The 11,459-nt window shown below is 52.6% G+C and overlaps 1 protein-coding gene across 7 annotated transcripts in view; it reads right to left on the reverse strand.

Moving 5' to 3' along the window:
• The window catches only part of PEMT (phosphatidylethanolamine N-methyltransferase), an 85,239-nt gene extending 75,083 nt beyond the window's left edge, over positions 1-10,156 (reverse strand). Inside the window, exons 1-2 of one of the 7 annotated variants that reach the window (XM_032321272.1) lie at positions 10,063-10,138; positions 1,449-1,522 (exon numbers count right to left, since the gene is read on the reverse strand). In XM_032321272.1, the coding sequence (XP_032177163.1) occupies positions 1,449-1,522; positions 10,063-10,117 (129 nt within the window). In that variant the 5' untranslated portion in view covers positions 10,118-10,138. Of the gene's footprint in view, positions 1-387; positions 523-745; positions 952-1,148; positions 1,251-1,448; positions 1,523-4,790; positions 4,981-10,062 lie in introns of those variants that run through there. The other 6 variants (XM_032321276.1, XM_032321274.1, XM_032321273.1 and 3 more) reach the window with 6 other exon arrangements.
• Positions 10,157-11,459: the final 1,303 nt, after the last annotated feature.

Genomic DNA, 11,459 nt, shown 5'->3' on the forward strand with positions numbered 1-11,459 from the left:
GGAAACTCCGATAGAAGGCAGAATGCAGAAGAGGACGAGCCATTGGAAAGGGGAGCCTGGGCCTGGGGAGAGACACCAGGAAAAGATAAACCCTCTGGCCTATGAGTCTGTCAAGGGTCCGCCGCCCGGGGCAGGGGGCTCTCCAGACGGCAGGGCCCGTCACCCCATCCTGGCGCAAGGCTTCGAGGTCGTCCACTCTTTCCACCCATCCACCCGGTTAGGAGGTGATGTGCTGACGCCAACTCTGGCCAGGGGACAGGCGCAAACCTGTCTCTGGCCTCCTCCGCAGAGCTGGCCTCAAGCCCGGGTAGGGGGACGGAACTGCGGCCGGGGCCCCGCAGTTCCCACGCACCCACATGCTGCCACCACGTACACTCCCAAACACACCTGCTCGGCCTCCTTCACAGGCCTCCACGCCCAGTTCCAGCTCCACACCCTCCCACTCAGACAAAACACACACTCTCCGACCACAAAACACACACAACTCTGACCACACAATGCCAGAGGCGCGCGCACACATGCACACTCAGGAACTCACTCTCTGACACACACAATCCCTCTGTCACACGCGCACACACGCGCGCCACGCCCTCTAACACGCAGCCCCGCCCCGTCCCGCCCCCCGTTGCCTGGCAACAGGAGCCCCGCCCACTGGGCGTTGGCTGCCTCCGCGGCTGCTGGCCGGAAGACCCACCCGGCCGCGCGAGCCCTCCCCGCTTCCCCCGCCCCGCGGCCCGGTCCGTACCTGCCTAAAGTCAACATTGCCAAGGCCTCCGCAGCAGTCGGGCCCCGCCACAGAGCTGCTCATCAGCTCTGCCCCCGGCCGCCACGTCCCCCAAGCCCGGCCACCTCTAGGGGGCCTCCGCCGGGGCCTCGCGGCCGCCGACTCACCCCCCAAAGCTGCCCTGTCGTACCGGGAAGCTGTGCCGCCCGGGGCGCTTTCCCTGTGACCCCAGTTTCTCTCGGCCTTCTGGGAAACGTAGTTCCCCGTCCCCGCGAGCCGCCACTGTCCTGGAGCTCGCGACGGTATCTCGAGGAGCCGAGAGCTACTAGCCCCAGGGTCGTACGCCGCGGTGACCGCCAGTTCCGAGGGGACTCTCCCCTAGACCCTTTCCTCTCCGGCTCCCGGACCCGGCCCGCCAACTGACCTGGCCTCCCTGTCTTTGGCTGGCGACGGGGCTCAGAGCCGGCGGCTGCGGGTCCTAGGTCTAAGTAGCTTTCTGCGCAGCCCCCTGCGGACTTGGACTTTGGCCCAGGCTCGGGGTCCCCCGCCCCCCTCTGAGATTTGCTTTTGGCCAGAGGCGGTGCAGGCCGATCACACCCTGTAGCCTCCTGCAGAGGCTACTCCTTGGGACCCTGGGCCCCCGCCCCCACGGCCTCCCTATTCTTTGGCGCGGGCAGAGACACCTCCTCCACTCCTTTGTTCATTCATTCTCTGGTTCACTCACCGGGTACTTGCTGAACTCGAGTGTGTGCTGCGGGTACAGTAGGGAACAATACAGGTCCCTGCCCTCACTGTCTCCTAACAGAAGAGACAAAACATGAATAAAGGATTATAAGCTGGAGAAGTACTGTGATGGAAAGAAACTGGGGGCCAGGTCAGATGATGGTAAGGCAAAGCACCTTAGGATCCCCTTGCGGAAGGCACGATTGGAGAGAAGGTGCAAGACCTAGGAAGTGTAGGGCCAGGGCAGATTTGGAAGAGAGACCAGCAGTGCAAAGGCCAGGAGACAGGGCAGAATTAGGCGTCCTTACAGAATCCAGAAACAGCTTATCATCTGTGGAGTAGTGGCGGAGGAAGAAGAGTGGGAGGGAAGGAGATTAGGAAAGCAGGTGGGATTTTAGATGGTCAGGTCCAAGAGAAACCCTCTCGCAGCTGGGTGTTAATTTAAATGGGAAAACAGACTCAGAGTCCCAGATTTGCGCAGTCTCCCAGCCAGCTGCAAGCCCAGGCTGGACTTTTGCAAGGTGGGCGGCTTCCTCATTCAGGTGCCCTGCTTCTCGCTTCTCTCAAGCTTAGCCCTGAGTACCTACATCCTCCAGCATTTGCTGGGCAGTCGCCGTGTGCTTGTCCCTTCTCTGACCCCTTTACAGATAGCCCAACATTTACAACATCCTTTGGGTGGGGCAGCCCACCCACGAGATAGGGAGGACAGGAAGGATTCTGGCTTTGAAGCAGGCCCTAGGTCTCTGGCTAGGGGCAAATTTCAGTCTCCTCAGAAGTGAAAGGGAAGAGGCGCCTGGGTGACTCAGTTGGTTAAGCATCTGCCTTCAGCTCAGGCCCTGATCCCAGGGTCCTGGGATTGAGACCCGCATGGATCTCCCTGCTCAGCAGGGAGTCTGCATCTCCCTCTCCCTCTGCGTGTGCACTCTCTCTCTCTGACAAATAAATAAATTAATCTTTAAAAACAAACCAAAAAAAGGAAAAGGGAAATACACATCAGTAAAACTCAGTACACATCTGACCCACGTGAAGTAATGACCATTGGGCACAACAGGGCTGAGTACACAGTAGGGGCTGAAAAGCTGGTTTGCATACAGACCACTGTCGCAAGAGTCAGGAGTGCTCCCCCTCTCAGGGTGTCCAGGCAGGGCCTGCCGGACCCAGAGTCAATTCTGGGGAGCCCATCAAGGCAGAGTGCTCCGGAGGGCATTCCCCACGACCCCCACCCCATGTCTACCTTCCCCAAGCCGCAGTTGTCTCCTGACCTTCCTGGCCACTCATATTGTTTTTTTTAAGCCAGAAAAATGAGTTTGTGTGCATGTTTGGTGTATCTGGGAACAAAGAAAGGTAAATGTCAGAGGTCACACCAGAACTGATTCAACTAGAGGAATCCACTTCTCCACCCTGAATCCGCCCCCTGCCCCTTTCTGTGAAAACACCCAGATCTGGAGAAGGCAGACTGCAGCTTCAAATGTGATGGGAGTGGTTCAGATCAAAAGCCTCCTGCCCAAGATAATTTGGGGCAGAAGTCTCTGCCGGGCCATTTGAAAACTCCCAGGTCTGAGAGCTTTTAGGATCGTCAAAGCCAGCCTCTCCTGCTGGAATATTTCTTTTTCAGCATCCCTAGCAAGTAGCAAAGTCACTTCTGTTTACATACCTCAAGTGACAGGAGGCTCACCACTTCTTGAGGTAGCCTGCTCCAGTCTTGGACACAGTGTTTCATTTATGAAACAGACCCAAAGCCACCCTTCCTAAGGTTTAACAAATACAGCTCCTTTCTAACCTCCGAATTATCTCTCCTTTCCCCTTGATTATTCTTCAGATAATGGGAAGCCATTATCACAGACTATCTCCCAGGTAGCTCCAGGGCAAACATTTTCTGCTGCCATCTCTGGCCAGGAATTTGACACTTGCTCTGAGGGAATCAAAACTAAAAGCCATTTCTTCATTGCCTTCCCCTCCCTCTCCCCCTGCCTCCACTGGCATTGGATCTGGCTGCCGGGGCCCCCAGGAATTACTATAGTGGGCTTTTATTACGAAAATTAGCATCTGCTTATCGGGTGGCTTTGGGTAAAACCTAAACCTTTCCCTACTCTGAATCCATTTACTGTCCATAAAATAGGTTTAACGATACCTCTTGAGCAAGGCTGAAATAAGGATTGGAGTTAGCAATATGTGCAAACGTGCCCAGCACACAGTAGGTTCTCAATAAATGTTTGTCTCCCTCTCTTGTAATGTAACTGAGACGCCACAACTGCGGTCACACTCATAACATTCATGGGCACGCTGGCGTCTAAGGCCAGCCCAGCTCAGGGGTGCCCTGAGTTCCCAGGAAGAGATGAGATGAGAATCCAGCATGAGCAGACAGCTTGCGGGGGTGGCGGTGGGAGTGGCAGGTGGTACACAAGGAGCATGTTATCAGTAACCATGGGTTACTGATGGGTTTGCAGCCATAATGCCCCGCACGTCCCTCCTATATTCAGGCCCCACTATCCCCCCCTTGGCCCAAGGAGGGTCCAGGAATAGGAGAGAAGCAAGTTCAGCAGGAGGCTGGGAGGAAGCTGGGGCAGGACAGAGCTGTGGATAATGAGTAAACCCTCCCTTCCTCCCCAGAGTCAGAAAGGAGGCCGGCCCCCCCCACAACTTCCTATGGCTGGGAAGAGGGCTCAGCGGTAGACTCACCTGAATCCAGCCATTTAAGGCCCCGGCAATTCCAGCAAGAAGTGGGGACTGGCTAAGACTCCCTGACCCCTCCGTGGTGCACGGAGCAGCCAACCCCTGCCTTCACGCTGGCCTCTTTGCTGCTCCAGGAACACCCCAGGCACACCCTCACCTCAGAGCCTTTGTACAGACGATGAGCATTCTACCTTGGAATGCTCTTCCCTCCAAAGTCCTCCCAACTCCCTCCCTCCCTCCCCTCCTTCCAGTCCGGTATCACCTTTCTGGCCTGTGGAAAACATCAACAGCCCCCTACACAATGCATCCCCTCCCCCACTTCTTCATGCCCTGTAGGTCAGTCTCCCTGGGGTAGAATGTGAGCTTGAAGATGGAACTTTTTCATGCCTTTATACACAACTCTCTCTCTCTCTCTCTGTGGCACCTGGATCATGCCTGGCACGAAGCAGGCTCTCACTAAGTAATGAAAGAATGAGTGAATGAATTAATTGTTCTACCACTCCTAACTTTTGGGGTATCCGTGGGCAAACCACTTCTCTGAGCCTCAGTGACCCTGCCTATGGAAAGGGGAGGGTGACAGGATCAGTGAGTAGGAAATCAAAGCAACCCGTGAGTTATGAAGTCCCCACCCCACCACTCTCTGGCTGTGGGTCTGGGGCAATTGACTTACCTCTGTGTCTCTCAGCAGAAGAGAAAATTCTACCCAGAGAAACAAACTGCTAAGCTTTTCAAGCTCTTGCAAAGCTGTCAGCTCAGCTCTCGGCACCATTTCCCTGCATAAGCCCCCAAACTGCCCTGTGGGGTGGGCAGTGTTATTCTAGCTTTCCTGGTAAGGGAACTGACTTCTGTGGAAGGGACTGGCCCATGGTCAGACTGCTGAGTAAGTGATGTGTTTCAGGCTGGCCAGCCCAAAGCCACACACGGCCTTTTCCCACTATGCAATCCTGCTTCCCTGGGATGGAGGAAATAACATCAAAAACCCAGCACACAGGGGCGCCTGGGTGGCTCAGTGGGTTAAAGCCTCTGCCTTCAGCTCAGGTCATGGTCCCAGGTTCCTGGGATCGAGCACCACATTGGGCTCTCTGTTCGGCGGGAAGCCTGCTTCCTCCTCTCTCTCTCTCTCTCTCTCTCTGCCTGCCTCTCTGCCTGCTTGTGATCTCTGTCAGATAAATAAATAAAATCTTAAAAAAAAAAAAAAAAACAGCACGCAGCTCAGGGCAGGCTCAACAGTTTTTCAAATATTCAGTGTTCAAAACGCATCATGCTTCTGCTCCGTTCTCTGCTTCTTTTCATCACATCCATCATTCAAGGTCCAGATAAGCTTCATCTTCTCTAAGAAGTCTGCCTACTCCTCTAAGGACTAAGACAAAGCACTCTTCCTCACCATGTCCCCCCCGACCCTGAGGTCCTGTATGGCCCAGGTACAGCCCACCATTCTAGCTCTTGCTCTCTGTACTCCCGCCACGCTGACCTCTTGCCAGTTGCTTCCAGACACAGGGCCTTTGCACCTCCTGTTCCCTGTCAGACACACTCTTCCCTTCTCTTCTTGGAGAGCAAGGACATTTCTTGTTTTGGCCACCATTGCAGTTCTGGCGCCTGGCACACACCCAGCACCTGTACCAGGCACTCATCGAATTTACCAAAGGAATCGATGAGTGAAGGAAGGCCAAGACTGAATTTTAGCCCTGGGAAGTTATCCCTCAACAATGGAAACAAAGTAACAATATTTTCAGACCAAAAAAGGCTGAGAGAATTCATCACCAGCAGGTAAGAGGAAAATGAGTCCAATCTGAAGCCCAAGAACACAGGAAGAAATGAAGGGTATTAGATGAGTATTAGATGTTCATAAGAATAAAAATATCTCATGGGTTAGAATGTTTATCTTGGGAACTGAGGGAAAAGGTAGGAAAAACCCTGTAGGGCCATAGATTTGAACAACATGATGAACCAACTTTCTACCACATTCTCCTCGGAACTGTCCTTCTGGCAGGTGCAGAACATACATTCTTTTCAAGGTCATAGACAACATTTACCAAAATCAACCATATGCTGGGGCATAAAGCAAATCTCAAAACATTTCAAGGGATTGAGATCCCATAGTTTATCCTCCCAAACACTGGGATTAAGCTAGCAAACAAGAAGATGACTACAACATCTCCCCATGTTTGGAAAGGAGAGAATACATTTGTTTTTGAAACCCCAGAGATGAGGGGCGCCTGGCAGCCTCAGTCGGTGGAGCAGGTGACTCTTGATCTCCCGGTCATAAATTTGAGCCCCACGTGTGATGTAGAGATTGTTTACAGATAAGATCTTAAAAAGTAATAATAAATAAACCCCAGAGATGAGATCCCGTGGGCTCCACATGGACTAGTAAGGGCAGCAGATGGTATGAGCACTACACCTGGCTAGACTAGGTCAGGTGACCAATCCCGGTCAAGCCACAGTGGCCGGGGAGTGGCGAGTGTCCAGACTCCAGGAGAAGATGGCATTTCCCATTGACATGGGGTGGGGGTGGGGGGGGAGGCACAGCCTTGAGCCCACTGAGCATTACAGACCCTAACGGGGCGGCGGGGCCAGCAGAGCAGGACCAAGCAGTCCCTGCCCAAGGCATTCAAAGGGGACCAGAGCATCAGCAGCTCTTTACCTTACCGTGAAAACTGCACAGCAGGGCTATGCCCAGGAAGGAGACAGGAAAGCAAGGGCCAGAAGCAGTCAGAACTAAGGACTGGGGCACCTGGATGGCTCAGTCTGTTTAGCATCTGCCTTGGGCTCCGGTCATGATCCTGGCGTCCTGGGATCGAGCCCTGAGTCATGGGGCTCCCTGCTCTGCAGGGTGTCTGCTTCTCCCTCTGCCTCTCCCCATCTCCCCGCTTATGTAGCTCTCTCTCTGATACATACAAATAAATAAATAAATCTTAAAAAAAAAAAAAACCCTTCCTGAAGGTTTGTCCCTCTGCACGACATGCAACGACACCGAGGGACCTAGAAAGCATTGTGCTGAGTGAACGGAGTCAGACAAAGGCAAGTACCATAGGATTTCCCTCCTATGGGGAATCTAAAAGGCAAAACAAAGGAACAAACCAACAAAAAGGAAAACAGAACAGATCCATAAGGACAGAGAACAAAATGATGGTTGCCAGAGGGGAGGGGGAGGGGGAGGGGGAGGGGGAGGGGTGATGAGTCAAAAGGGTTGGGGGGAGAGGGACAACCACGCTTCCAGCTCCTGAGTGAGGAAGTCACGGGGATGAAAGGAACAGCACAAGGCCGTTGTCCGAGTGCTGTGGGGTGACTGACCGTAACTACACTTGGGGTGAGCAAGGCGTCATGTACAGGCTTGTCCAATCACCGAGTTGTACCCCCGAAACTAATGTAACACTGTGTCTCAGCTATGTGTCAGTAAAAACATAAACCCGTGAAGGTTAGTGACTCCGTGAATAAAGGTGGAATTTCCATCTCCCTGACTCGTCAGCCTAGAGTATGATTACTCCAAACAGTTAACATTAATAGTTGAATAATTATGCTTTATTTAATTTGGCTCCCCCCCCCCATTATTTGTGATGTTGGACATTTTCCCGTGTGCTTTCCTTTCTGACTGGAATAGTGTTTTATTTGCCCTATTTACCGATGCACTTCCTGTGCCTTCTTTCAAAGACTCATGAGCCTGACTCAGCCATCTCTTGAAATTACTTAATGAAATGAATCAGGCTGCTGTCAATTTTATGGGTTTAAAAAACGTTTTTGACCTGCAAAATTTTCCAACCCATCCAAAACGCTCAAGAACGGTACCATAAACCCATATATCCTCCATTTATGTTTGCCAATGACCGTCTCCCAGTGTTGGCTTTATCTGTTTATATGTAATGATTTTTTTAAGATTTTACTTATTTATTTGAGAGAGACCAAGAGGGCAAAAGAGCAGGAGCAGGGAGTGGAGCAGGGAGCCCAACGTGGGGCTTGATCCCAGGACCCCGGGATCATAACCTGAGCCTAAGGCAGGCAGGCACTTAACGGACTGAGCCATGCAGGTGTCCTGTAATTTTTTTTTTTTTTAAATCTACCTTTTGAAAGTACGTTGCAGACTTTTTGCCCCTAAATACTTCAGGGCGTATTTCCTAAGAACTATGATGTTTTCCTCCAAAACCTCGAACAATGACCTAAATCAGGAAGTTTCTTGTTGCCACAGGTGCGTGTCTAACATATAGGGCACATGCGAATCTTACCGATTACCCTGAGACCATCCTTCATGCTGTGTTTTGCATGAGGTCCAGGCTCCGGGGTCCATCACTCACCTCCTACATCTGACTTTGATGCAGGAAGTCCCTTACTCTGACTCTGTCTTTCACAGCATTGACATTTGGGGAGAGCCCCGAGGATTGTGCAGATGGCCCCTTGGATAGGTTTTGTCGCCCATGACTCCCCACAGGCTGTGCCTGGAGGGGCCAGAGCATCACCATAGTGCTGCAGTGACCTCGGACCTCCAGCGTGAGCTTTGATCACCGGGAGCGTCAGATCTCTCCTCGGAGGGGTGTGCGGGGTCTGTGTCCTGTCTTCTGAGTTATGGGTCTGTCATTGGCTGCTGGTGTGTTATTCCTGCTTTCATAAACCCTGGTCTTTTATAGCCCAGCTCGGGGCAGGCAGCGGGGGCAGCTCAGGCACAGCCAGCTTCAGCAGGGCCCAGGGGGACAGTCATCCCAGCCTGTCACCAGGGGGCCCTGCTGCCTGGTCCTTGCATCCTTGAGTCCTGGCATCCAAGCTGTGTTTACAGAGGACCCCAGGGCCACCTCCTGGTCTAGCCTCCACCCCTCCTTGGGCCTCACATCGTGGGTAGAGCAGACTGCTCTGTGCCGTTGACTTTGGGCCTGTGTAATCTGCTTTGGTTGACAGGATGAGAACAGGCATAACCTAAACAGAGGCCTCAAATGAGCTTGTGTGGTTTGCTTTGATTTCTCGTGCTCTCGTGACCTCCCGCAAGAAGCACACATCCTCGGTGACGGCCGCCCCTTTAGCCTGGGCCCCTGAACCAACACACGTGGGGGAGACCTGAACTCAGTTTGGCCCAGCTGACCCCAGACTGTAGCAGAGCCCCCAGCCGAGTTCAAACTAGACAAACCAACCTACCCTCACCCCTGCAGATCCGTACACGAGCATAAACAACTGCTGTGAGCCCTGGAGTCTGGGGAGGTTTATAACGCAGCAATACTATAGCGAGAACTGACTGATACACTCTGGGTTTGAGGACCAGCCTGGGCAGCTCCTAGAAGCATCTGCAGGCCTTTGCTTCATCAGTATAATGGTATCATACCGTACTGATCTTATAAGCTGCTTGTGAGGCTCAAAGGTGAAAATGCTCTCAGAACAGCGCCCAGAGCACAGAAAGTATTTAGTCCCGTGTTGGTTATATTACACTGTCCACCACTGCAGCTAGTGTTACCATAAGTAGTGACCCTCCGGATCCAGTAAGGACCCCAACCACCTCACCCTCAAGGACTAGACAGTTGGAGGTTAATGAACAGAAAGGAGAGTCAGTCCTAGGTGAAGAGGAATGGCCCCCAGGACCACTCTGCCCTGTCCCTGAGTTGCCCCCTCTCTGACCTGGACTCCCCCAGGTGAGCACTTGAATAGGCTCCTTGGGGACCAGACGGCTAAGTGCCTGCTGGTGAGGGCCGACCAGGTCAAAGTGACCCACAGGCCATGGAAAACTCAGAGCAAGCCTATTTCCCCTGCTTCAGCCCAGGCCTTCGAAAACCAGCACTTTTAAATGACAGGCCAGCTACAGAGCCCAGGCGCTCATGGGGGCGTGGGTGTTAGTGTCTGGTCTGTGTTTCCAGGGCCATGGGTGAGCTGTTCCCAAACTCAGAGGTTTGCCTGGGACCTGACCTCACAATGACACCCCTCTCCTGGGCCGGACCCTTCTGAGGTCCCATCCCAGCTCTGCCACTTACCCACGAATTCATCCTGGGCAAATGTCCCGACCTCCTCGAGCCTCGAGTTCCTCATGGGCTTGTCATGGGGTCAAAGGCAACAGGCCCTTTGACCAGCCCTCTGTGGGCGGCCTCTGCAAACCTACGGGAAACTCAGTCATTCAGAAAGAGGAAGAGATGAACACAGAGGGGCCGGGGAGGTGCAGGCTGGTGGCCACAACAGTGAATTCACGGGGAGGGTTCCCAATGCCTAGCAGCTTGCAGGTGGTACCATGGGACCCAGGGGCACAGATTTCGTCTCCTCCTGGCCGCTTCATGTTTTGTGTTTTGTTTTGTTAATCAGTACACTTTAGAGTACTTTCTTGGCAAAGTGAGCACAGAGTACAGAGAGTTCCCACATACTTTAAAAAAAAAAAAATTGGGGGTGGTGCTCAGCCAGTAAAGCTTGCAAATCTTGATCTCAGGGTAACGAGCTTGAGCCCCAGGTTGGGCATGGAGCCTAATTAAAAAAAAAAACAAAACTGTATTGAGATAAATGTCATTATTTTAACCACCTTATCTTCTTTTACTTTTTAACAATAGATAATCACTTGAACCATCTGTGATGGTGACTTCAACCTTAACCGCTGGCTTACTACCAAGGGTTGGGGTGGGGCATCTGCTGGGCAGCACATAGAGACGGTGCTAATCCATGAGTCGTTCGTGGGTCCTCATCTGGCAAAGATCTCAAATCTTAGAACCTTCAGCACTGGGAGATTTTTCTTGGAGTGATTCTCACAGTCTTGGTAGGCCGGTCCCTTCACACTAGGATTCTTTGCCTTGGAGGCTCTGACCCAGTCAGCTCGTATCTTCTCCAAAGACTTTCCCCATTGCTTCTGCTTAGAGTCATTCAGATTCGGTGAGCTGCCACCTCGGGTCCCACGGATGTCTTCCAGGTATCTTAAGAAGCGATGACAGGGCGGGCGGCAGGAACAGGTGACCCCACCTTCCCTACAGCAGCCACTGTGTCTTTCTTTCCCAAAGAACTATTTTAACCCTTTTAAAGTGTACAGTTCAGTGGTTTGAGTCACATTCATGATGCTGTGTGACCGTTATCATGATCTAATTCCAGGACTTCTCCATCACCCCAGAGAGAAGCCCTGTACCCATCAGCTATTGCTCTGCACCCTGCCCCCCAGCCCTTGGCAACTGGTAACCAACTTCCCATCCCTATGGATTTGCATCTTCTAGAAGACTCATGCAATTAGTGTGACCTTTTGTGCCCAGGCTCTTTCACTTAGCATATTTTCGAGTCCATCCATGCTGTAGCATGTATCCGTACCTCGTGCCTTCCTATACCTGAGTAATACGCCATGGTATGGTCATAGCCCATTTTGTCCATCCGTTTGCCTGCTGATGGATACTTGGGCTGTTTCTGT

The sequence above is a fragment of the Mustela erminea genome, chromosome 18 (assembly GCF_009829155.1).
Source record: "Mustela erminea isolate mMusErm1 chromosome 18, mMusErm1.Pri, whole genome shotgun sequence".
NCBI lineage: Eukaryota > Metazoa > Chordata > Mammalia > Carnivora > Mustelidae > Mustela > Mustela erminea.